This window comes from Podarcis vaucheri (assembly GCF_965113315.1).
Source record: "Podarcis vaucheri genome assembly, chromosome: 6".
Taxonomy (NCBI): Eukaryota; Metazoa; Chordata; class Lepidosauria; order Squamata; family Lacertidae; genus Podarcis; species Podarcis vaucheri.
Window position 1 is genome coordinate 78652763 of NC_138764.1, and position 27862 is coordinate 78680624.

Genomic DNA, 27862 nt, shown 5'->3' on the forward strand with positions numbered 1-27862 from the left:
GAGTGACACCTGATTCATTCGGAACAAAATGGCTGCACTTCCAGACCAAGACATGCTGTACTTTACACTATCAATGTTTATTTGGTTTATATTTACTGAACTATTGTAGACACAAGCCAACCTGCATAGCAGTAAGGCTTTTAAACCATAAAAACATTACCAGTAACAAAAGGGTGCTAAAGCTACTCAAGAATAGCCAGATTGTGTGTTGAAGCAGTAAGGAAAAACCCAACAATGCTGCATTATGTTAACAATTTTATTCTGGAATGCTCAATCTGTTCTGAGAAGAGCTGCCACAGATGCTGTGGCTAACAACCAATGCAACGCTCAGGCTGAAAGAGACCAGCAACTCCTGACCTGTAGACTACATAACGTCCTGATTTCCTAGGAAGATTAATTTCTTCAGAAGAAGCACTATAAACAATCCTCCTTAAATGCCTTTTCTTTTTAGAACTCCGTGACATATCAAAGTGTAGCTGGGGGAATTCAAAATGACCTTAACAGACTGGAGAACTGGGCGCAAGCTAACAAAATGAATTTCAACAGGGAGAAATGTAAGGTTCTGCACTTAGGCAGGAAGAACCAGATGCACAAATATAGGATGGGGGATACCTGGCTTACTGGCAGTACATGTGAAAAGGATTTAGGGGTCTTGGTGGACCACAAGCTTAACAAGAGTCAACAGTGTGATGCAGCAGCAAAAAAAGGCTAATGCTATTCTAGGCTGCATCAACAGAAGTATAGCGTCCAGATCAAGGGAAGTAATAGTACCACTCTATTCTGCCTTGGTCAGACTACACCTGGAATACTGTATCCAATTCTGGGCACCACAGTTTAAGGAGGATGTTGACAAGCTGGAACATGTGTGGAAGAGGGCAACCAAGATGATCAAGGTCTGGAAACTAAGCCTTACCAGGAGCACTTGAAAGAGTTGGGCATGTTTAGCCTGGAAAAGAGGAGACTGAGAGGAGATATGATAGACATCTTCAAATATCTAAAGGGCTGTCACATGCTTGTTTTCTCCTGTTCTGGAGGGTAGGACTCAAACCGATGGCTTCAAGTTGCAAGAAAAGAGATTCCGACTAAACATTCGGAAAAACTCTCTGACAGTAAGAGCTGTGTGACAGTGAAACAGACTCCCACAAGAGGTGGTGGACTCTATTTCCTTGGAGGTTTTTAAGCAGAGATTGGATGGTCATCTGTCATGGATGCTTTAGCTGAGATTCTTGCATTGCAGGGAGTTGGACTAGATAACCCTTGGGTCCCTTCCAACTCTATCATTCTATGAATAAATATATTGTCGCATCCTAGTTTGTGAGAGTGCAAGGTCTAATAGAAACCACGTATGCATTCAGCCAACATATCCCAGCATTTTTAAAAAAATATAAAAATTTATCAGCATCCTTTTCACTAACCCTTTCTGCTACAGTTGGCTGCTACTGTCCACCCCCAGCAAAAGAAGCATGAAGGCTGAGAGCTTGGGGAGTGGACAGAACAGAACTGTGTCCCCCACACTTATTTGCGTTCAAAACATAGGCACCTTATCTTTCTCCAACACAGCAGCAAATGTTTTCATGGCTTCCAGTGTGCTGTGCACCTGACCCCTGGAGCATTTCATTTTGACCCAATTCTTCCTCTTGCAATTAATATTCAAAAAGACAGCACACCTGTCACTCTGCATGAAGGAGACTGAAAGTAACCATCTGTGCGGAAAACCATCTACTCAAGCAAAAGAAACCAAGGGAACCTAAAAAGCTTGCAATTTCCAAGGCACACTTTTAAACATACCGTATTTTTCGCTTTATAGGATGCACCGGACCATAGGAGGGGGAGAACAGGGGGGAAAAATTCTCCCCCTCTCTGCTCAGCGCCCCTTCAGCGAAGCGGCAGAAGAAACGGAGCCCCTCCCATTTCTCCTCCCGCTTCGCTGAAGGGGCGCTGCGCAGCTCTCCCTCTCTGCTGAAGCCAGGAGAGTCTTGCTCTTCCGGCTTCAGCAAAAGGAACCAAAAGCCTTTGGAGCGCAGTGCGAGTTCCCGCTGCACTCCACAGGCTTCGGACAGCTCTCCAGGCTTCAGCTTCGGAGGCTTCACGTTGCTATCGCTGAAGCTAAGGAGCCTGCATTCGCTCCATAGGACGCACACACATTTCCCCTTAATTTTTGGAGGGGAAAAAGTGCGTCCTATAGAGCGAAAAATACGCTAAACAGAGGTCATGCTGCTGGGGCTGATGGGAGCCATAGGCTCCCATCCCTGACCTAACTATATCCAGCTGTAAGTCACTCCATATTTATATACTGCAGGTCTTCCATGGTTAAACTCAAAAGATGAAGAGGAGATGTGGATTCCCAGAAACTTAGGGACAAGCGGTGAAGGGCTAAAGTAGTCATCGGTCAAACAGTGTCACATACAGTATGGAGTGACTCTGAATGGGGATTTGAACTTCGAAACCTAACACTCTGAACTAGTTTACACAAACAGCAGATGAGATGATAAACCAGAGTGGACTGCACAACTCCAGACTGCAGCTGAAGGCTCACAAAAATCTTCATAGGAAACTACCTTATCCCGAATCAGAGCATCTACTTTAGTGCTGTTTCCACAGACCGATGGCGGCATTTCAGGGTTTTGTGCTGCGAACTCTCCCAGCGCTACCTAGAGAACCTGGACCTTCTGCATGGAAACCTGGAGCCTTCTGTGTACATCAAGGTTTCCCAAAGTGGTCAATACTGATCCCCAGAGGTTGATGGGAGGTTGATAGTTAGCAGTACAAGTGGTCAGGGATGATGGGAATTGTAGTCCAAAAACAGCTGGAGACCCAAGTTTGGGAAACCCTGCCTTAGACATACTGGACAAAGTGAAGGACTGCAGCTTAGGCTGAAATCCAAGGTACACTTTCCTTGGAAAATAACCCCACTGAACTGCAGAAGCATATCTAGGCTCAGGCTGCTAGAGGAGATGCGGAACGGCAGAAACAAACTATGACTCTTGCAATTGGATTTGGGAATGCACAGCTTCCCAAATACTTCTGTCCAGCCTGCAGGCTCATACTGGTCCTCAGAGCACTTCTGTTTTAATTTGTTAAGAAACCCGCTAGCTATATTTGCAATGACCATAGGAAGCTGTCTTATAGCTTAGTAGCATAGGCACAGACTGGCAACAGTTCTCCAGGGTTTAAAGTAGGAGCCTTTCCCAACACAAACGAAGATTCCAGGGATCCTTTAGTGTGCAATGTATGTGCTCTATGGCCCCTCTCCAAATTCTAAAAGTTCAGACCCTCTTTTTTCCAATTCAAGGTCCCATGTGGCATTCAAACCCAGAACCTCTTGCATCTAAAGCAAGAACCACTGGAGACCAAGTCGGTTACAAAGACAATAAATGCTTTAAAAAAGACATCACAAAGCTAGTAAAAAGTGGACAAGTATACACTGAATTCACTCTGCGTTGCAATCTTGCTATTTCTAAGCCTATGTCATAGGCAGTTTAGGGATGGAGGAACACAGCCATTTTTGTCTTTTCAAGTTAGAAATTCTAGTGTAAAAGTTATCAGACAGTAAGTCCCACACATTCACTAAATACTGGTATTGACAAGATTCATGCACACAATATGCAGTTCAATTACCATAAATTTAATTAATCAGATAACTAGGTTGATGAGAGTATGTATATAACAATCTGTGATATGTATATAACATATCAGTTAGGGCAGAAAAACTGTTGTTTCACTAATTAACCCATATCTTTAAAGCTGTAGTTTGGATAAATATCACAGGGCCTATTGCTCTCCAGTGAGGTTCCTGAAAGTGATATATTTCTAATGATCTCCTCTGCCTTTGTACCAAACACTCACAACAGTTTTTATTCTAATTTCTTTAATATATCAGCTTTTTTCTTTCTAAGCAAGCCCAAGTTAGAAGAATGCTCAGTGCAAATGACCAATTTGCCAACCCCAGAGACTGGCAAAGCAACTATATGTCCCTTTTAATATTAAAATGAGCATTTAATACCTTTCAGGAGAAAAATCAAACCAAACTGTTCTGCAAGAAATTATCTTGAAGCTAACAGGAGATCAGCAACAGGGAGAAATTTTATTGTTTTTGTTGGAACAGAAATAGATGCAACGATGAAATTTGGAGAGGGGCGTTGCTTCAAATGATGAAATATACAATTAAAGTAGACAGATGGAGTAACAGGAGACCTAGTCTAGAAGCCAAAGTCTCCACTGAAATGGATTATTACCTTGATGTACTCAGCACAAGGAGAACAAAAGACGACTATGTGACACCCTTTTGGCATGAGCTTACATACCATGCAAGGATGCACAAATCATGGGAGGCCCACAGTCACATCTGTAATTCCCCGCTCCCTACTAGTTCACAGCAAAATCTGCTTAATGCAAAGGAAATTCGGAACCTCTGATACAGAACACTCCAGCACAGTGAGCAATACAGCAAAAAGGAGATCTAAAGCAATTGCAAGATTGCTGCGGTGCCCCTTCCCATTCCTGGTGACCCAACATTTAGTAATAGTAGAACACTCCTGGCTGCACAGTGAAATGTGGTGAGCCAGATAAGAGCAGCTGGGTCCAGGGAGCTAGCAAGCCAAATCGAAAAATCCACCTATAACAAGGGAAAGCAACTGCTTTTCTAAGCTGCCATGCCCCAAGTCAGAATGTACAAGAATAGCATTCAGATAACAAAATCCTGCAGTTACACTTCCCCGTTTTTGTTCTTATGCCGTATAGATCTGGGACCAAAAGAGAGACAGGAAATGCAGGACAAAACACACAACATGAACACATTTTGACAAATTGCTTTTCAAAGATAAGATGCTAGCTAGGCAGCCCTGTCTTTACTAAACATAAAATATGCACCAAGAAAACATGAATAAATTATGAAAACTGAGCATATCTGACTATATTATTATTAAATTTATTCCAGGCATTCATTATATAGGAATTTAGGAAGTAGCTTCATGCTGAGACAGACCATCGGTCCACTTAGCTCAGTATTGTCAAAACTGGCCCAGGCAGCAACTCTTGAGGATTTAAGACAGGTGTCCCTCCAGACTTTACCTGGAGATGCCGAGATTTGAATCTGGGACCTTCTGTATACAAAGGAGATATTCTCCAACTAAGCTCCGGCCCATGGGACAGGCATGGAACTGTGTGAGGCAACTTAACAATGAAATCTTACACATCCCCCTCTGACTCTGGAGATTTCACTAGATATTACACATGCGCGTGCGCACACACACATGTGCGTGCACACATTTTCTAGCCTATTGCTGTAATGCCAAGATTCCTATGATATTTGATTTCTGTGTCCATTACAAAATCTGTTACAAGGAACTTAAAAGAGGGCTACTTAAACATCACCCACCACCTTGTTTTACTAACCTGTCCTACGTTGAACGTCAAAGTGATGGCGTAATAAAAATTTGAGTTGGCACTTCCTGCGTAAATCCAGAGATGCCATAAAACCGGGAAGAGCAGGGAGCAAACAATGAGCACACAGGAAAGGATGAAGACATTCCGGAGGACTGCAACAAAAAGCAGAGGCGTCATTAAAAGTGGTTAGCTGCTATCCTAATGAGTCCTTGGCATTCTACCATACCAACTACAATGGGGTGGCAGATACTAATTTAGAGGGTTGTTCCAGAGACAGCTGCTATAGAAATCCCTCTAGTTAGAATAAATAATTAACTACAATTCCTGTGTCACATGAAAGCTTTGACAGGCTTATTCTGCACTCATTTCCCAATGCCACCACCCCAACGCTTCCACATTTTTTATCTGAGCAGGTGCAACATACAAAAAGTCTAAGCAATAACACTGGAAGATAAATAAAGATGGGGACTGAATGGAAAGCTAAATTTGGACCAAACTTTTCCTGTCTTAAAATACAATGAAACATTTTGTATAGCTTTTGTAGAGCATTTCCTTTTTTACTTTTCAGACATACTAGTCATGCCAGCACAAGACAATTCTCATAACTAATATTGGTTGTTGGTGAAGCATTTCAATTTACTTACTTGCTTCTGACATAGCGCCTTTTAACAAAAAAAAAAAAAAAAATCCCAAGGTGATTCACTGACAAAACCAGTTTAAACATTTTTAAAGTAAAACTGGGGAGGGGGGGAGGTTTGGGAAATTCTTTTTATGCATTCTGATGAAACTAATTAGATTTCATGATACTTGATCCTACCAAAATTGCTTGCATATCGAGGCTGAACTCAGAAGTGAACTAAACAAGAATCAGGTTAAATTCTTAATCCAAAATACAGTCAGCCACAGCTGAACGATTGAGATTACAAAACCTGCCCCCAAGCAAGTCACTGCAGGAAGAAAAACAAATGCTTCCTGTTGTGAAAGGAGGCTGGATCACTAGAATTTGTCAACGTCATCACAGCAGGCAATTAAAGCCATCTTGAAGAATGATTTATTCTCAGTCTGCACACATACAGGGAGGGAGAAAGAAGAAGAGCAAGTGTCAATTGCAAGCTGCAGCTGAACAACCAGAGTGATGAAATGCCAGAGCTCTGAGCTGCAACACACACATACACACTCCGGTCCAATTTTAGATCAGCACAAACGAATCACTTTTGAATTCCACTGATCTCACTGGGAAAGATAAGCATGGGCTTGGTTCCCTCCTACTGAAATCAAAAGGTCTTAGAACTTTGGCTGAATCATTCCTCTGTCGTTTTAAATGCTACCTTACGCTCGCTTTCCAACAAGGAACGGCAGTCACTAATGGCTTTTCCAAGGTGGGCAAAAAAGACCGGATTAGGGATGGAGGAGGGGAAAGAGTAAAATGCAAAATAACTTACACTGATACAGGTGGCTCCAGAGTGGAAGGAAGGCCATGTAAAGGGCAATGTCTCCCACAGTTGGGTAGGACTTGAAGATGGAAATTATGGCAAGTTGAACAAACATGAAGAAGATGGGGTGCTCCCTAGAGGGGAGAAACAGAAAAGGCTGTAAATAACTGGATGGTGTAGATGCTGCAGGAACGGTAGAGGCTCCTGTTCCATCAGTGTAAACAGCTGGCCTTCTAACAGCAAAATTAAAACCTTTAGGCAGGGATAGCACCATTTCACACTGGGGCAGAAATCAAATGTTTGAACACTCCCTGCATCAAAGCTCTTTGCCTGGGGAAATCTGCCATGTCAGGATGGAGCCTAGCCTTATGCCACCAGGATTATTTAAAATACAAAATCTGCCCCCCCCCTTCTTCCAGCATTCAGACATAGTTTAGCCTCACCTGTGATATATACACTCTAGCTATGAGTTTTTGTCGTATTGCCACCATTATTTCATTAGATGACATCATATGCACTCAACATGAGTACAGGTTTGGTAGCGTAAGGAAACATGGTGGACAGAATTGGGTGTAGACAATGACAGAGGCAGCAGAATGCATGTGTGCAGAAAGACCACAACTTGAGAGTCTAGCAATACAGTCTGAGCTCTAGAGGGGCAAACTCTTATGCTGTACCCTTCCAATGCACGAAGCTCTGACAGCCACACCAATGTGGTTTAGCAGCTAAAGTCTTCGAGTAGGACCTGGGAGATGAGGGTTCAAATCCCTGCTCAGCCATGGAGCTCACTGGGTGAGCTTGGGTTAGACATTAAACAGTATTCCACATATTTGCACAAGGATTTCTGCTGGTGCAAAGGCAGATCCCCTCCCTTTCCTCCACCAATGAGCGTTGTGTGCCATCCCCAAATCTTCTCCAGAGGGTTGAAGGAACCCCTGGAACGTATTTAAGGGGAACAGAGAGGAAGGAGAACATTCTATAGAACAATGAGCAATCCTTGCCCTGTCAGAACATTTTCTTATCCCTACTTTGACTGAAAGCCACTCTCACGGTCTTATCTACTTTACAGGGTTGTCGGGAGAATAAAATGGGGAGGACGAGAGCCACGTATGTCACCTTGAGCTCTCTGGAGGAAATGGAAAAATAAAATAAATCTTTTACCAAGGAACTCAGGAGTGGCGTGACTGTAGCTGTCCCGATTTATCCTCACAATAAATTGCAAGCTGGGTGACCTGTGAGCTAACTTAGGCCGAGAGACTTGCCCAAGGCCACCCGCTAAGATTCATGGCCTGGCTCCATTGCTCTACCTCCCATACATCACGCTGGGAGTCTTGTGCAAGAAGCAGGCAGAAGCATGGCTGCCTTCTGACTTTGACAGGGCAAAGATGATGCCTGCAAACTGAATGGCAATCGCATCCCTTTTCAGAATAACTTCATGTGAGACTGGGCCTATAGTATGTGTTGTGGCTACAGTTGATGAGGAAAGGAGATATTAAACTAGATTGAAATATCTTGGCAAAGTCAGACTGACCACAGTTGCTGGGAAGTGAAAGCATGGTGTGAAAGGGGCAGACGACGGTGCCTTCAAACTGAGAGAGACTACTGTGCCATCACACTGCAGTCACAACATGGGGTCACATGAATCCCTTCCATGCTATTCTTAGCTTTGCAGGCACATGGGACAGGCAGAGTGTGGCATGACTCCAACCAAGAAGGACAAAATGGATCTCCCAAGACTGCTACTTAATAATGGAGGCTTCTAGACTTCTATGCATTTCCTAGGCATCGTTGCATTATATCTTCACAACCACCCTGTGAGATAACAAGGCTACCAAGCTAATTTCACGGCTGAGGCCAGGGTATTTTAACCCAGGTCTTCCAAGGACAAGTAAAAAAAAAAACACAGTGACTTTAAGTTCTGATTTGCACAACTATGTATAGTGATTTCTCAAGTTTGATCTCATAGCTTTCATTTTCAGCACTTATACAGATAAAATATAGCTGCAGAGGGAAGCATTCACCTGAGTCCCATCAGCGGAAGCCCTGCATAAGGACTTCCACCTGCACAGTGGGGTTTCTGCCTTCTGCCCCCACATGCACCCTCTGTCCCACCAAATTGCCTCTGTTGACCCATGGTCAACAAATCAATACACATCATGGCAATGCTTTGATAGCGCCTCAGAGACAGCTTACTTATTTTGCGAGCAAGATGCTTTCATAAGATGCATGAAACAGATTGACAAAGTTGCACATTTATGAGCTGAACAACTCTGAACAGTCTAGGCTCTTAAGCATAATATAACTACTCTGATTTTTAGATTGAACTGTTATTATGAAAGTCTTATTTTAATATCTTAATTTTTTTATTGCAAACCACCCACTTGAGAGGCATACAGATACCTAAATAATAACAATAAATGAAGTTAAATGATGAAACAGCCTGTGTATAGTTTTGTAACTATACAAAATGTAAATATACTATACTTCCGTATCTTTTTCGTCCTCTGTAGCTCCAAATTATTTGAAAGACACAACATTTCTAATATATAAATAAATAATGCATACAAAGCAATGTTTATGTCACTTTATTTAATTTGCATTTGCCAGGGGAAGGGGATCATATTTTGAGCTACACAGCACTGTCAACCCTAACTACACCATTATTCCTCAGGAGGTATAAAGGAGTTACATTAAAACCTCAAACTCAACACTGAATAATTCTGCTGTTATATGCAGAGTCCCTTTTATACAACGAATAAGGCTCAATTGTAAGAATGGCATCAGACATGTAAGAAAAACTTACGTGTCTTTGCTCCATCACATTTGAATTGGATTGCATGTGCTGTGTAAGCATGCTATGGTTTCATGGTCCAGGTGAGAACCATGGATAGCAGTTGAAGATTCTGGCTGAAACATGAAGCCAGCTATGCGGAATGCAGCACATTTTTCTCTTACACGCACAGCATTATGTTAAACCAAGCTTCAGCTAAAAGAATAATAGTGATGTTCAACAAGGATTAGCCAAACTAAAATGAGCAATAAGAGTCCCTCCAGAAGAGAACACTGATCACTCCTGGTGATGGTTTTACACCACCTTGCACAGCAAAAGCTTTTGTCAGCAGCATTAAGAATTAACACTCCTGGCCAGCAGAAACTGAGGAAGCAGCAGCAGCAGCAACAACAAAGAGAGAGGCAAGAGTAAGAGAGTCTACTTACTTTAGTTTCACCGACAAGGGAATAGTATAAAAGAAGACGTTGATCTGAAAGACGCACACAAAAAAGAGGCTGAAGTGCTCAAACATTTCAGCAAAGAAGTACCAGAAGAGGCCGACGTTGGGTGTCAGGTCTGGAACGGAAAGGCTGGAAAGCATGGCACAATGTCACAATCAGGGAGTATAAATACAGCTTAGTAGAACAGTAGATCAACGAACAATTAAGAGTAAAAACAGCATGTTAAAGACAAAGACATTACAAAGACCTGGGACTGCCTTTAAAAATGGTTCAGAAACTTCAATTGGTGCAAAATATAACTGTCCACCCACAGGTTGTGGCTGGGAAGCTGGAGCGTATTACACCCGTATTGTACCAGTGTCTGAGCCTGTTTGAAAGTGCTCGTGATGACATTTAAGGCCCTAAATAGTTTGAGACCCAGCTTATATTTAAAGGACCTCGTTCCCCGCCTTAAAATCTGCTTCAGATGCCCCACTTAGGTGCTCACCTATAAAGATAGGCTGTTGTGCACATGGAACAGGGACTTCTTGGCTGTGGCCTCACAATTTAGAACTCAATTCTATATGAAGTTAGGAAGCCTCCATCCTTTTGCTCCATCCTTTCTAAACAGGCCTTAAAGATCAATCTTTTTACTGCTGCTTTTAGCAGCTAGTCTGTATTTTTCTCTCTCTCTCTCTCTTTTGCCACACTCATGTCAGTTTCTGCTGGGTTTAGCAGTACTTTGGACTATTTAAAAGGTCTGGTTTTTCATCTAGTTATAACACTGCACTGTGGTTTAGCTTTTTGTATATATATTTGCAAACTGTTTTGGGAACAATTTGGTTTGAAAAGCAATCTATATATATTTTTTAAAAAATAAACAAAGCATTGCCTCCCCCACCCACCCAAAGCTAGGCTTTCCCCCATTATCTTCACTATGGCATTTGCAGTTCCATTTCAACCGCAAATTTATTTCTGTGGGAAAACAGTGACACCTATTGGTCATAACAGCTTATTCAAGGAACACCATTGTCCTGTGTTAGGTAAACAATAATGACTCTGAGAAACAACAACACCACAATGCACTCGGGACAAACATTTAGTTCCACGTCTTTCCATTTCTAACGTTTCAGGTTGGAATATCTGGAGGCTGTGGGTTTTCTCATCTTCCCACTGTGTGCAAGCACATTCTGTATAACCTGTCCAAAGAACTGGTGCCTTTGAGGCAGTGCTCCTTATAGAATCATAGAATTGCAGAGTTGGAAGGGATCACGTGGGTCATGTAGTCCAATCCCCTGCAATGCAGGAACCTTTTGCTCATGTGGGGTTCAAACCCACGACCCTGAAATTGTGTGTCTCATGCCCTACTGACTGCGCTATGTATCAGAAGCTATGCTTACCTAAAGGATGTAACAAGCAGAGCAACATCAGGTATTGTTTATTGCTTTTCCTTTCATGTTAGCATTTAATACATTGAGCCCACACATAATCTAAACTCCTCTTAGACATTGGCTTTCTCCAGGAATTGTGACTACTTGAATTAAGAATATAAGATGATCCCTCTGGATCTAGTCCACTATTCTGTTCTCTCCATGGCCAATCAGATGTCTATGGGAAGCACACAACTGCTCTTAAAGAGCCTTTGAACACAGCTTCTCTTAATTTACAGGATCCTCATTATAACAAATATCAGCCTTATGAATGCTTGTTATCCAAACATCATGGCATGCTCCTCAGTTAAAATGCCAGTACAGCACTACATAATTAGTACTGTACACTGATTTACTTGAGCTCCTGTTTATCAAGCATCTTCCAAACCATCTTCCAAACTGTTCATCTTCCGAAAGTTGCGCTATTCACCCAGCAATGAATCACCCCTAATTAACATGACATTGAACAAACATACGTATCTTTTAACAACAGGAGGCTTAATTCAGTATTTTAATTGTTCTACTGTTTTGTGTTCTGAACTCACAAGTAGAATAAGAAGTTCTTAAAGGGGATGGTGGTTTTATAGATGGACAGATCCAGTACAAGTTCTACTTACATGAAACCATACACAGACGGAATAAAATCCCAAGAGTTGAGGAGGAAGAATGAGAGACAAATAATCACCACCAGGCTTCCCAAATACAGAGCTGCATACTGCATGGTGTAAAGCCAGAAGCCTTTGCTTTTCATTTTCACTGGTATGAACTGACGCTATTGGGGGAGAAACAACATCACAAAGTAAGTGTTTTGAAATGGAAACATAATATGAAAAAAAAACCCCCCACCTTTTCCAGATCAGGGTTTTCATATTTATGGAAGAGCGCCTGTAATACAGAAGGCACTTGTATTTTAATAATAGTGCAAAATCCTAAATATCTGGGAATGGTAGGGTAACAATGGGCTAAAAACCACTAAAAAATGGTTTGCAAAATTTTATTATCAATCCCCAAATCTTGGGAAAATATCCTGCGCCCTATGACTGACAACCTCATTTAATCTGTTTTACAGGGCTGTGTATATACATGAACAATTAAAGATTCCAACCGCATCTGACTCCCTCGAGGGAGGGGCCATTGACTTCCCCTCAAGAAAAAGAGAAGCCAGATGCTTGTCATCTTCTACAGAAGGGCAAGAAAGAGACTTGTTGCCAACTGCAGGGCCTTCCTAGACTTAGTCTTAGGCTAGACTTAGACTTAGAAGAAAAGACAGTCATCAAAACTCTCCCCACTTTAGCTAGATCAGCACAGGCAAATGCCTGGTGTTTCACAATTTGCTCAGTAACATTGGCCACGATGGAATGGAAGAGTGCTCTGTCTCAGCCAAGGCGAGCTGAAAACAACTTGCAGGTTGCTTTCCAGTTTGAGCCGTCTGCCCCCAAGGAAGTCTTGCAAACTGTTGGCAACCGGTGGCATTGTGGTATCTATTGGTTTGTGTTTGCTGCTCTTTCTGTTTGCTGATGGTTGATAGGAGAAGCTGTATTAAAAACATAGCTTTTGCTCCTGTAGAATGTTTACCTGCAATAAATACAGAATGGCTGGTGCAAACAAGGTGAGAGGATACAGGGACTGGTATGTTGCTAAGGCCAGAAATACAGCACTGAGCAAGGCACTACCTGCAAAACAGGAAAACAAAATAATTGCAACAGCTAATAATAACTAGACTTTTCATACTCAAACGGACTTCTAAAGCATTTGGTCAAAAAAGGAGATTGAAGGGTGCTAAGACAAACATTCCCTCCATGTAAACATTGCAGATCGCCAGCTGGAATGGTCTTCCCTCTCCTCCCTCTGTGTGCTTTTAACCTGACAATACTACACACACCCCAAGCCAATTTCAAGGGGCATGTAGGGTGGTAGGGGGGATGAAGACCCATTGCACAAGCGGAAGTCCATTTTTGCCTCTGCCCCACCCACAACTGGCAATGTGGCTCTCAGAAAGCTGCCCAGACATGAATGTGGCCTTCAAACCGAAAAGGTTTTCAGTTGTGACATCAAAGACTGCAGAACCACAAACCTATCTGCGATCTGGTTTGCCTGACAGCTCAGACACAACCACACAGTTATTTTCTGCATTTAAAGTGGCACATTTTTCAACTGTTATAAAAAGAAAAGCTGAGAGGTACGCCCGTTTCCCCCAGATCAATTACCTTTAATCGTTGCCAAAATGAAGAATGCAATTACAGTATTGTTGATGGCACAAGTGGACTTTGCAACGCAAGACATCACAGTATATGGATTCAAGAGATAACTGGAAAAGAGCAAAAATGCAAAGTCAAGGTCCCAGAATGCCTACTCTATCTCCCACTTCATCCTCTGACCTAGTTCTTCTGTGAAACCTTTGGCCTAACTCTGTATTTGCATCCCCAGCCGATACAAACCTTAATTATGCATAATTGTATTTGCACATTCACCCTTTGCTTATTTATCTAGCCTCTCCTTTCCTTCTCCTTCATCAAAAGGAGGTTATAAGCTGCTTAGGGTAGAGACTTGTACTTTTTCTTTTTGCTTATGCTACTCTGTACATTAAGGGCACTGTACTGTATAAAACAGGGACGCAGGTGGCGCTGTGGGTAAAAGCCTCAGCGCCTAGGGCTTGCCGATCGAAAGGTCGGCGGTTCGAATCCCCGCGGCGGGGTGCGCTCCCGTTGTTCGGTCCCAGCGCCTGCCAACCTAGCAGTTCGAAAGCACCCTCGGGTGCAAGTAGATAAATAGGTACCGCTTACTAGCGGGAAGGTAAACGGCGTTTCCGTGTGCGGCTCTGGCTCGCCAGAGCAGCGATGTCATGCTGGCCACGTGACCCGGAAGTGTCTCCGGACAGCGCTGGCCCCCGGCCTCTTGAGTGAGATGGGCGCACAACCCTAGAGTCTGTCAAGACTGGCCCGTACGGGCAGGGGTACCTTTACCTTTACCTTTTTACTGTATAAAACAAGCAGCTGCAGATAAGGAGTTAAAACAAACGCCAAACAATCAGGATTCTGCCATCTCTTTTTTATTTCTGGGTTGTGCATGCTTTGTCATCCAAGACCCTGAACTGAAATGGTACCTTTGGGGCCCTGCCAAGTTAAGTACTGCCCTTGCAGACAAACCTATTTTCCAGCACAGTACAAGACAATTACAAGAATCTAAGGAGGAAAGGAGAATGTTAGAGGAGAAAGAGTACAGTTAAAATGCAATCTCATTCGGAAGAATGATGATGTAATAGGGGAAACTGCCCTTTTGTATGCAAAGTGAGTTTGGCAGAGGGTGAGATTAGGATGGGTAGAGGAATGGAAACTTTATATGTAGCGGAACTAAGAAATATGAGTTTGAAAGGGCTGGATTGATATATTTTATACTGGTTCATTTTGCACACAACACTAAATCAAACCATGATTTAGTAGTGCAAACGAGCAAATGTGTGGGTTCCTGGAGAGAAGATCATGGCTGCTTTGCTCCTCCACCAGTCTCGCTGCTGAAGCTGCGCTACTGTGAGCTATGCCATGGTTTGGCCTAGCATTACATTTGAACCAGAGTTTGTGACTCAAGACAAACCATGAGCTGTAGCCAAGTTTCTTTCCTATGATTTAGCAATTATGGTTTGTCTGGGGGAGATAAACCATCAGCCCACTGTCAAATGTAACCCTAACCCAAAGGATGGCTTATCTCACATTATGGTAGTGATAGGACCAGAGTAACCACCATGTTCTCTTTGGGAACCAAGGTTTGCTTATATAAGCTACATCATGGTTTGGCTTAATGTTACATGGGAACCAGGTTGATGAAGTATTAGAAAGATTATATTTTCCCTTTCTCCCTATGCATTTCTTCTTTCTTTTATGCATATCATTTTTGATTAAGACTACAATTTTGTACACGCTTATCTGGGAATGAAGCCAGTGGGATATACTTCTGAGCAGACGTGTATGTGATTGCACTGTCAGGCTGCGAGCCTTTCAGACCTTGAGACTTCACCTACCTATCATTCCCTCTAATTGTAAATTTAAGTGGTGAATGTAATAATAATAATAATAATAATAATAATAATAATAATAATAATAATAATAATAATAATAAATTTATTTATACCCCACCCATTTGGCTGGGTTTCCTCAGCCATTCTGGGCAGCTTCCAACAGAATATTAAAACATTGTTGTAGCCCACAATGGTCACTGAGAAACAAAAGGGGGATATCAAAATGTGCAGGGAAACCCTGAGTTTTGCCAGAGTACAAGAAGACCCCCAAAGGGGCAGCTCCCTCCCAGAAAAGCTCAATAAGGACTGAGCATGTTCAGTAACCAGAGAATATTTATTGTCTGCAAGAAAAGAAAAATAGAAATGGGGAAAGACTGAGTGGAATGGCCTGGGGGAAGAGGGCATGGCTGGCTGGCTGGCACACTGAACAGAAGCAGTCTTACTGAGAGATGAGTATACACTGCAACACCTTGATGGAGGCCCCACTTCTTAATGTACAATTACTGATACTTGTCCTTCCACATTTGGTAACGGATAAACGGTAAAAACAGGGGGGAAATAGCATGCAACATCTTTAAGAGAGTTCGGAGATACGTGCAAATGTAAATGTGAACCCGGTCTTTGGGTGGGTGTTTGATTTTCGTTGTTGTGTATACTGTGTATATACGGACAATGACAATAAATTTATCTAAATCTAAGAAAAAATACGGTCTGCCACTGAATAGGTTTTATTAAAGAAATTAAGGGAACACACAGAAGATGATTCAAGGACAATTATGTGCTAACAGGAGAACACTTACAATGGGGTGGATTGCAACTGTGTGGGTGGCAGGCTTTGTGGGAGGTGTTGCAAGCCTTGAACACAGCTGAGTTAGAGTCGTTGAGAGATTACAAGATTAAAAAGCACACAGACATCACTGTATATCTTCCAGAGGATGGTTCTTTTTAATTATTTTAAGATACAGTTCCTTAATTTTAAAAAATAAGCAATTCAGTTGTTTCTTTTCACTAGGCTCAAAAGGGTAACACAGATAGATTATTGCTCAGTAGGTGAGATTCTGGGTGAATCATTACCATTATAATAAAACTATTAGGAATAAAGACACAGCAAGATAAGTTGTGTGAGTTAACAGCCCTTTCCTTGGGTGCTATCCTGGGATAGGCCCCAGGCAGCTCCTTCAAGAAATTGGATCAGGGCAGGAGGAAGGGGAGATTCTCTGTTTCTGAAAGTCAAGCTTGTGAAGATAGTTTTGGGAAAGGAGTCTGCAATTTTAGCAGAAGGTAGTACACCATTCATTGGGTCCATGAAGCTCATCCTCTTTCCCTCTTGTTGGAGGGACAAGAAGGAAAGGGCAGAAATGTTTACTGGGGAGAAAGAGAGGGGAAAACCACAAACCATAACAGTCTTGTGCACCTTTGGAATGGACAGACAATGTTCCAAAACATAGTTTTGAGAACTGTGAATGAGCAGTGGGCTTGTGTGCCATTTCCTTCCTAGGCCTCTCCTCCCCTCGTGGACAGGGCATAATTCATTATTTCCTGTCTTAATCAAACCATAGTTTGCTGGTTAGGAGATGGTATGCTTGGCAGAATGAGGAAACAGGAAAGCCCAGCTGTGTGAACAGGATTCCACTAGTACCTCTCTGGATCCAAGCCAATATACAGCGGTACCTCGGGTTAAGTACTTAATTCGTTCCGGAGGTCCGTTCTTAACCTGAAACTGTTCTTAACCTGAAGCACCACTTTAGCTAATGGGGCCTCCTGCTGCCGCCACACCGCCAGAGCACAATTTCTGTTCTCATCCTGAAGCAAAGTTCTTAACCCGAGGTAATATTTCAAGGTTAGCGGAGTCTGTAACCTGAAGCGTATGTAACCCGAGGTACCACTGTAATTAGTAATAACAAACGTTCTGTGTATTAGAAGATTTTTACCCACTGAAGGCAATACTTACAACAGTGCAACCTTGAGAGGGATATAGTACATTTCCATGGGGGTCCGAATAAGCTCAGCTGCATCAGGTGCATATTTATCCAGTTCTATTAGTAGCTTTTGCTTCTTAAACTGGATAGGAAAGAAAAATGAGATGTCACAAATCACTGTATTTGTATAAGTTACTGAGCCTCATTATTGTGCTGCCTGAAGAAAATTTCTTTTTACTATTGCCCAAAGCTTATAAACTTAGTACTTAGATTTTTTTTGTTACTACCTTTTCACAGGCAGAACTACCGTATATTGCATGGCATGAACATCTACAAACCACAGCAGTTTCCCCCCTCAACATTGCATCAGATTCATTTGAGGACAATTTCAGAAATATATTGATGTAATTATATATTTAAAATGTCACTCGCTAGATAAATCAATATTGACCTTTCAGAAGAGAGAATTCAAAACTGCTTGAATTGCAAGCATTATAGCTTCAGTAGTTTCCTTTCAGTTTTCATGAGTTAATAAGGAAAAGGTCAAGTCACAATCTAGATTGAGATTTATTGGGTGGATACTGACTGTGTGTCTCTGCCTCCTGTTTGTACTGGGAAATGATTCACCAAGATAATGGGCATATCAATCTATATTAAGGATCTCTTCTACTGACCATAAGGAAAGTATTATCCTCTCCTTTCCAGAGAGGGTTTTTAGTTTCATATTCCGTTCCAATGGTATTTCAAAGGGATTGGTATGGATTAATCAGTCCTGCTGGAATACTAGACTAGACTGGCTGAGTGGGGACAATCATACCTTGAAGCCAAAAAAATATTTACAATATTTCTCCCCTGCATCCACAGTCCCTTTGTGCTTTCTGTTGCGAGCAAACAAACCATAACGTCTCTAATTAACCAGTTTCCCATTTTTCATTCAAACTGGGAAACTATGGTCACCAGCTTCCAAGCAAGCTCGAATATTAACCTAACTTCAAACCAGGACTTAATGTCCTGGATTGTTATGGTACTGGCAACTATAGTCTCCCAGTTTGGATGAAATGGGAAGCTATAGTCAAGTAAACGCTTCTTGGTTTAAGCACAGCTCATGCAATGGGAAGGCAAAGGGGAACAGCAAGAAAAGCAGCGAGTGCTGTATGACCTTGTCTGCACTGCCTACTTACTGCACATGAGGCATGCACTGCAGTCAGCATTGAAACAACTAGAAGAGTGGGTGCAGGTATTGCCATGTGCCTAAGAAAGGCTAATTTCCCACTCCAACATCATGCTGCAAAAATGCATTTGGATGCAAATCCAGCAGCAACGTAACAAAAGTGGAGCTCATGAGCAGAGTCAAATGCAGCCTTTTGCCCTCTCTTGCCCAATTATTGTCCTGCTTCCCTCTTATTCTCTCTCTCTCTCTGTGTGTGTGTGGTTTCAGTACCCAATGACTGCGAAATAATGTAACTATTGTGAAGATCTGTGACAGTAAACTTCAATATGTGGGAGCAGATATTCATACACCAACAGATGCGCAAATTACACCACATAGCAGGTGGGTAACCCAACAAGTAAAGAAAATGCTTATTAGAAAGAAAAATGAGGAAAGAGAAGACAGCACACAGCAAATGCTCTATCAATGTGGACAGTAACCAAATAAACAAATGGCACATGTTTACTTACCGTAACTTTGTTGTAATCCTGAACGGCCAAATAGAGGGCGACAGCAGTCAACATATCTGTAATCTGAAAAAAATATCACCAATATTAATGAAGAACACTTGAGATTGTAAAGGATCACAATGAAACATGTTACTTTACAAAATGTTTTTTAAAAAGTAACATCAGCTTCTGAGGCAATTTGCAATGTTCAGGAATGCAAACATCATGGGCCAAAAACATTAAAATTGTAATGGCATAAGGACTGACATTACCCGGAACCATGAAAAAGGACGTTGGATAAACTTAGAATGAGAAATGTTCTCTGTAATGAAACTACCAGTGTAATATTAAGGAAATATTAAGAGATGTTGGAAAGAAAGTAATTGGCTTTTGCAGAAAGGTTAAATATGGTTAAGATTTTAGAACTTTTAGAGATCTGAGGATAAGATAAAATCAATGAAATTATCGTAAAAAAGGAGTGGCTGAGTAATAAGGTGAAATAAGAATTTGCAAGAATGGTTTGATTATAAATGAAAATATGAAGTAATATTATATGAGGATATATAATTAAGGGTAAGATAAGAGGGTACGAATTTGCTGAATAAATTTTTAAATGGAATACAAAGAGGGAGGTGAGAGGAACTCAGGAAAATAAGTAAGAGAATTGTAGAAATTGAAAGGAGGGATTTTTATTTGTGTTTTTTTTAAATTATTTTTTGGTTTCTGCTTTTAGGTGGAATTTTTGGCTTTGGGGTTTTTTTTGGTGTTTATTTCTTCACCGTTTGTTGCTATGTTATGCTTTCTTTTTTTGTTGATGTCCTTTGTAACCTTTTTTCTTGTAAAAACTTAATAAAATATTATTTAAAAAAACAAAACAAAAACATTAAAATTGTATTTTTCTACCTGCAAGTTTAAATTATAATGAGTTGATTTATATATTTTTAATTCATTTCTACAGCACCCTATTTTTTATTTTTTAAAAAATTATATTATTATTATTAACTACACCTACAATTTACTACCCACCCTTCACTCCAAGGCTCCAGGGCGGGTTATAACAATTAAGACGCATTATTAAGAACAGTTTAAAGCAACATAAAATACAGAAATAAGGTGGGTTCTAAAAATATACATCTCAAGTGTAAAATTCCCAGTATACCTCAGGTGGGTTACAGTAAAAAGACAAAATAAAACAAACCACAATACTGCATAAGCATAAAATCCAAAACAGAATAAAGCCAGCAGAAGAATAAATACCGATTTAAAACTGGCAATGAGAAGCAACAGCAGTTCAAAAGCTCTTAAAAGTCCTGAAAATTTTAAGATTGGAAAAAATGAGAAAAAAACAAAGGTATCTGCCTGGCACCAGAGGCCACAATTCAGACACCAGGTGGCAGTACGGCGGATAGTCCAGAACTGAGGTTCCATAGCTGTTCCTCTCTCTGGAAGCCACCCAGCAAACCTCAATTGGTGGGAGTACCTGCAGAAATGCCAGATGAAGGCCTCCAGGGAGAGGCAATCCTTCAAATTTGAGATTTTAAAGGTCACTATCAGCATTCTGAATTGGGCTAGAAACAGACTGGAAGTCAGCATGGATGGTAAAATACTGGTGTAATATGATCATATCAGCCAGTCCCAGAGTTAACAATCTTGTAGCCCTATATTGAACCAACCAAAGTTTCTAGATCACGTTTAAAGGCAGTCCCAGGTTTAACACAATATCATTGGCTCATCAATCTCCCTGGAAGAATCTAGGAAACTGAGCATTTTGAGAACCTAGTCGACATTGGAGCTCATTCATCAAGTCCCACGCGAGTTCAAACAGCTTGACAAACTCTGTTTCAGAGCTCATCCATGCCATCATGTTAAATGTGTGATAATTGCAGCTGTGACCTGATACTTTGAACAAAAAAGAAAAATTTATCACAAGTGGGTCTTTTTAAATTCAGGTAAGATTGGAACCAGATAGCAGAAGTATTTGTTTGTGAAGAAGCAAACCCCTACCACACGGTAAATTAAGATTAGCATTTTACAGCAATTTCACAACTGAGAAAACAAGTATGGTGCACACCTGTAAAATGCAATGTATATAGGCCCAATGTGCAGAGTCTATGCCATTTTGGTCTGTATGCAATGAATGTTATACATATACACCACATTCAGACATGACACCCACAAATGGACACCCCAGAGGTATCAGATGTAGGAAAGTAAGGTGTGATCTTACTTAGGAAACAGGTAAGGGTAAGTATAATCCAAATTTGGCAGTGACAGGAGTGCCATGAAGTCAAGCAAAATTAGCCACGCCTCTGATCATTTGTTTTACCCATATTTGGCGCACAAACACTATTGTAACTCCAATTATATAACATGGGAGAAGTCCTACTGAAGTCACCAGACCTTTGCATTTGCTTTTGTAGGAAATTATTAATAACAGGGAAAGTAATGGGAAATTACTAATTTTTGCATTCTTCACTATCTCTAAGGCAGTATAAAAAAAGCAATAAAGCTGGGATTTATAAACTCTCGACTTCTATCTTTCTTGGCAAGCAAACATGCCATGATAACTTTTTTTTAAGGAAAAAATATGTATAGATTTAATCCATTCTAAGATATGCCACATGTCAACAGAGTATCATATAATTAAAGGCTTTCTGGAGGAAAAATTACAACTACCACCTTGTTTAGGAAAGTGTACTGTAGAATTTGAATGTTTCAATAGTTAGAAAAAAAAATAGCATATGCAGCAGGAATGGGAAACTTTCAGGAGCCATGGAAGGATGGATGGGAAGTCGATGGAACAGAATTATTTATTTATTGAATTTATATACTGCCCGATACCCGGAGGTCTCAGGGCGGTTCACAAAAAATATGGATTGATGTAATATATCTATTTTTTTTCCTTTTCCCCTTCTTTTTCTTTCACTTTTTTCTTTTTTATTCTTCAGTTCTGTATTTTGTACTCTTAGAAATTCATGTGTGTGTGTGTGTGTGTGAGAGAGAGAGAATTTATAAGAGTACAATATATATATATATATATAGGAAAGTGTACTCTACACGCTCAATAAAACAAGGAATAAGCTCTGAAAGAGAGGTAATTGAGCTGTGGATGAAAATGAAAGAAATACTTACCATAAATACTAGCTCAGCATAATCAATCAGGAAATGAAAGAGGTATATTATTAGTGGAGTCTAAGGGGGGAAACAAAGAGAGAAATACAATTAACCTGAGCAAACTGCTTTCAAATCAAAGCAACACACACACACACACACACACACACACACACACACACAAACACACCTATTTCCTGGAAACGACACAAAGTCTACACTTTAGGTTCATATAATCGTGTTACTTAGGGATGCATTAAGTTAACATTTACTCAGAGAAGACCTATTGAAATTAATAGACCTACATGAGTGATGAGTATGAATTTCAATGGGTCTACTCAGAGTAAAACTTAGTTGAATGCAACCCGTGGTATCTTCAGAGTATGGCATGACATGTAATGCAGAGCCACTAATCCAGCTATCGTTCATATCTGTGCTAGGAACCTATTGTAACTAGACCAGTGCTGCAGCCATGGTTGATGCTGTAGCTGTGGCGTTTATGATTGCTCCTGACTTCCTGTGTACTCTGTTAAGTGCCCCACAAGGGTATATACCATGGGTAGGCAAACTAAGGCCCGGGGGCCGGATCCAGCCCAACCGCCTTCTAAATCCAACCCATGGACTGTCCAGGAATCAGTGTGTTTTTACATGAGTAGAATGTGTCCTTTTATTTAAAATGTATCTCTGGGTTATTTGTGGGGCCTGCCTGGTGTTTTTACATGAGTAGAATATGTGCTTTTATTGAAAATGCATTTCTGGGTTATTTGTGGGGCATAGGAATTTGTTCATTCCCCCCCCAAATATAGTGTGGCCCCCCACAAGGTCCGAGGGACAGTGGACCGGCTCCCCGCTGAAAAAGTCTGCTGACCCCTGGTATAAACGCTGTACAAAGAAGGGCAAGGAAGAGAACTGTTATTCCCAAAGGCAACTTGAACAGCCCCACAGCCTCCTCTTTGGAGAAGCTGTGTATTTGCCTTTAATATTACAAGTAGGGACTCATAAGCATTGAGGAAAGGGGAGGATAACTCTTTTGTGCCCCTCTTCTTGCCCTCCATCCAAAACAAATAACCAATTGCCCTTCAATATCATGCAAGCAAGCATTCCTCACACTCTGAAAGTGTTGGGGATAGGAACAGGTGGAGAACATCTCCTGCCTCCCCTCCCAAGTTATAGAACCTATCTGCATAAGGAGTAATTTGGTGGCATATAGGGCCAAACTAGAAAGCTCTTCCCCCGTCCCCCATCAAGCATAAGATTGCACTTTAGCTACCACCCTAATTTCAATTTTATCTTATGGATAAACGTAAAGGGACCCCTGACCATTAGGTCCAGTCGTGGCCGACTGGGGTTGCGGCACTCATCTCGCTTTATTGGCCGAGGGAGCTGGCGTACAGCTTCCGGGTCATGTGGCCAGTATGACTAAGCCGCTTCTGGCGAACCAGAGCAGTGCACAGAAACACCGTTTACCTTCCCGCCGGAGCGGTACCTATTTATCTACTTGCACTTTGACGTGCTTTTCAACTGCTAGGTTGGCAGGAGCTGGGTCCGAGCAACGGGAGCTCACCCTGTCGTGGGGATTCGAACTGCCGACCTTCTGATCGGCAAGTCCTAGGCTCTGTGGTTTAACCCACAGCGCCACCCGCGTCCCTTTTATTTTACAGAGCAAACACCAATTGCTTTTACATTTCCAGTCACGCTCCAATGATAATGCATAGTTAGGTCAGCTACTGCCTTCTTCAGGCTAACAAATAACAACAAATCCTCTGAGTTTAGGCTGGACAAATAGGATTTCCCATCCAAAAGAAGTTTATATAGCCATTATAATTATGGAAAGCTGTTTCTGGGGAAACCCCCCCCCCCCTGGGTATTTCCTTCCTTGTATCAAGGTGATCAGAGGAACGGGAGTAAGGCCAACCCTAGTATTAGGTAGAGTAATAATAATAATAATTTATTATTTGTACCTCACCCATCTGGCTAGGTTTCCCCAGCCACTCTGGGTGGCTTCCAACAAAGATTAAAAATACATTAAAATGCCAAACATAAAAAAATTCCCTAAACAGGGCTGCCTTCAGATGTCTTCTAAATGTAAGGCAGAGTAAGAGTCAGGCAGCCACTTTGGGCAGCAAGTTCTGAGGAGCAGACAGAAGCAGCAAGATGTGGGAAGACAGAGCTGTGTGTGTCACATGGCCTGGTCTGCACTCCCAAGCCAGCCTACGTCCCTAAATTGCAACTGCTGGCATTGTACCATCACCAGTGTTGAAATAAAATCCAGCTGCCAGACTGGTCAACTCATGTACTGTACATGGAAAGGTTGCCATCTTGACCTTTGCCTCAGGAAGTCTTGGACCAGTCCTGAGCAGATCTTTGTGAGCTCCCTGTGTGCAATTCTCACTCACAATGTGGAATTGTATTGGCTCACTTATTTTAATTAATGTTTTATAGCAGTCTTTTCATTTGAAAATAAACTTCCAGAGTGAGTAACAACAGAATAAAAGAACAAATTACTTGAGAACCAGAGCAAAAGTATCAGTTACTTGAGATTCAGAGATTCAGTAACTTCCACAGTACATTGAGGAAAAGCTGGATGAGGATATGAAAGATGCAGACAGCCCTTTCATTCCCCAGATTGCCCTGTTACACTAACTGTATGTGCACATATAACTTCAGTAAATTTATTAGATACCTTTTTCTAAAAAAAATTTTTTGCAGCAATTAAAATATACCAAGGACAAAAACAATGCAAGACCCTCCACATCAGTTACCATGCGCTCTTGACTTCAGAATTTCCAAGATAAATAGCATTTCAATATATTTTATAAAAATGAATCACTGCATACTTACTTCATGAAATACATCACCAGAATATGGAGACACGCCCAAATCAAGTAAGGCTAGCCCCTCAACCACTGAAAAAAAAACATGCAAAATCGCTGTTATTGGTTTAAATGTTTAAATGCCCAAGATTGAAAATAGTGTTCACTCATATAGATCCAAACACAAATCCACCACTTAAACATATCCTATGTATTATTATTTTATTAGTTATTCTGTTTCACGAGTTGCTTTTTACATTAAAAAGTCTTAAAGTGACATTGACAACAATAAATCACAGCATATAAAAACAATTTAAAATCAGAGTAAATTTGAAAGACTAACTACACAAGACACAGAAATTCTCATCCAAGAGTAAATTCATATGGGCATCCCACTTACCCATCCCACTAATTGATGAGCATCACCACAAGAGACAACTTTAATTAAGCAATCTTAGCATGGCACCTAAAAACTGACAGAAATGGCAGCAGGAGCACCATCCTGAAAATAGCATTCTACAGATGGCGGGGCAACACTGAAAAGGCCCCTTCTTGTTTTGCCACCCTCCACTCTTCTCTCAGGTGGGCCACACAGAGAACACATTCTGATGATGATTGCAGGGCATGGGCTGGTCCTCATGGGGAGAGGTGATCCTTCAGGTATTGCTGTTGCATGCGCTTTAAAGGTCAAAAACAACATTTTGAATTGAATTGTTTTTTGTTTTGAAAATTTTGCTGACCATTTTATATGTGTGTGTGTGTGTGTGTGTGTGTGTGTGCATGCATACATACATGTGCATTTCATATAACTCAGGCATAGGCAAACTCCGGCCCTCCAGATGTTTGGGACTACAATTCCCATCATCCCTGACCACTGGTCCTGTTAGCTAGGGATGATGGGAATTGTAGTCCCAAACATCTGGAGGGCCGGAGTTTGCCTATGCCTGATATAACTGGTACATAATACTGTACTGGATGTCAGATGACATACTTCCAGTTGCCAGAGTTTTTCATTATTAACTAACACAGAGAAAGCAAATTATTATTTCTTTTATAACAAAAGTTTTACAAAGGAGGCCATATTTTTAGCTACCAGTTTTTTTGATGGTAGCAGCTGGGTAAACACCCCCTGAATGTTATATGCGCCTTATGTGGTATTTGATCACGGGGAAACAGGAGGACAGAAATAAAGTAAAAAGAAATTCGAATGGCTTTAATTGTAACTCTTTAACAACAGCAAACATTTGACTAGAGCTCAGCAGGTTGTTTTCTGTTGCTCAGAAGAGCCCTCTTCCTATTTACACCTTTTTACCACGTGGCCCTTTTCTGCAGACATTAATTGTACAGAAAGAAAACAGAGTTACTTCTTTTTGTTTCGTTTACTTTGCAAGCTCCTGTGCCCTTGGGACTTGAAGAACAGGTAAAAAGAAATTCAACAAATTAATTGGAAAAGCTTGCAAATACCAGATAGGTTTAGGATTTAAATATGTAATGTGATGAATTAATATGTTTAATGCTGAACTGGAAAAAAGATGTTACGTGATTAAGTTAATTTTATAAGAATATTGGTTTTGGAAAACCGTTAAAATGATATACAGTAACCTTGGGTTAAGTACTTAATTCGTTTTGGAGGTCCGTTCTTAACCTGAAACTGTTCTTAACCTGAAGCACCACTTCAGCTAATGGGGCCTCCTGCTGCCGCTGCTGCACGATTTCTGTTCTCATCCTGAAGCAAAGTTCTTAACCTGAAGCACTATTTCTGGGTTAGCGGAGTCTGTAACCTGAAGCGTATGTAACCTGAGGTACCACTGTACACTGAAATTCAACCGGGGGATACGAGGAAGTCACTTAACAATGTTACTAAGTTTGGTTTAAATACGGTTGAGATTTATGTTTGTTTGTTTGTTTGTTTGCTTATTTTTTTTGGAAAATCAATAAAAAAATTGGGAACAATAATTCAACAGGTGAAGTCCCCCCCCCCATTAGTTACAGTACTGTTTCTCCATGCGAATAAAGGCTTCTGCCATTCAATGGAAAGTGGAGCCCCTTTGGCAACCTCTCCCGCGGGTGCACTTTTTGAGACCCTCTCCGCGCCCAAGGAGCGCTTAGTACCAGGGCACAGGTCGAAGGGCGGCGGCAGATCGCCCACGAGAGGTCCTGGGTCCGGCCGTCAGAAGGCAGCCCGCGAGGAGGGCTTGGGGTCCCCCTCCTTCGAGGGAGCCACCCCAGGAGCGGGCGAAGATGCCCACCTTCCGCCGCCTACAACCCCCCGCCGCCCCCTCCTAACCTCAGGCCTCTCACCTCGCTTCCAGGCATTTAAAGGGGACGCGACCTCCACCCTCTCCGAGATGAGCCCGGCCAGGCTGGAGCGAAACAGCACGGCCCGAACTGTCACGGCCACCAAGAGCACCAGCACCAAGGGAGCCGCCATCTTAGCGGCAGGACACACCGGCCTATGCCAGCGGTAGTTCCCAGGCTCGCCCCTACAGCTGGGCGTCTACAGAGCGGGCTGGGGTGAAGAGACTACAACTCCCAGAATCCCATCGGCTGAGGAAGCCTTTACTTCCCGAGGACCGACGGCAAGAGAAGCAGGACAAAATAAAGCCGGGCTAACAACGAGCGGAGAGTTGCTCTTCTTAGGGGAGGGCTCTGTGTGCGTTGTTTAAACTTGGCCTTCTTTAGTTACAGAATCAGGATGCTTCCTTATTTCAGCAGCAGACGTTATTTCAGCAACTCAGTGCATTTCAGTGTCGCTTCCCTGAAGCAGATGTCCCCTTGCAATTTCCAATTCATTCAAAAACTCCTACAGTCAGGGGCATATGCGTTTACCTGGGAGTAAGCTCCCTTGAACTCTATGGGACATTTATAAGATTTTTTTTCTGTTAGGCTG

The 27862-nt window shown here is 41.7% G+C and overlaps 1 protein-coding gene across 1 annotated transcript in view; it reads right to left on the reverse strand.

Moving 5' to 3' along the window:
- Positions 1-27519, reverse strand: part of PIGU (phosphatidylinositol glycan anchor biosynthesis class U) — a 29198-nt gene extending 1679 nt beyond the window's left edge. The window contains exons 1-11 of the mRNA XM_082226274.1: positions 27274-27519; positions 25001-25065; positions 22181-22240; positions 19070-19132; positions 17422-17531; positions 13666-13766; positions 13034-13131; positions 12076-12230; positions 10035-10178; positions 6828-6952; positions 5395-5537 (exon numbers count right to left, since the gene is read on the reverse strand). Coding sequence (XP_082082400.1) covers positions 5395-5537; positions 6828-6952; positions 10035-10178; positions 12076-12230; positions 13034-13131; positions 13666-13766; positions 17422-17531; positions 19070-19132; positions 22181-22240; positions 25001-25065; positions 27274-27403 — 1194 coding nt within the window. The 5' untranslated portion in view covers positions 27404-27519. The remainder of the gene's footprint in view (positions 1-5394; positions 5538-6827; positions 6953-10034; positions 10179-12075; positions 12231-13033; positions 13132-13665; positions 13767-17421; positions 17532-19069; positions 19133-22180; positions 22241-25000; positions 25066-27273) is intronic.
- Positions 27520-27862: the final 343 nt, after the last annotated feature.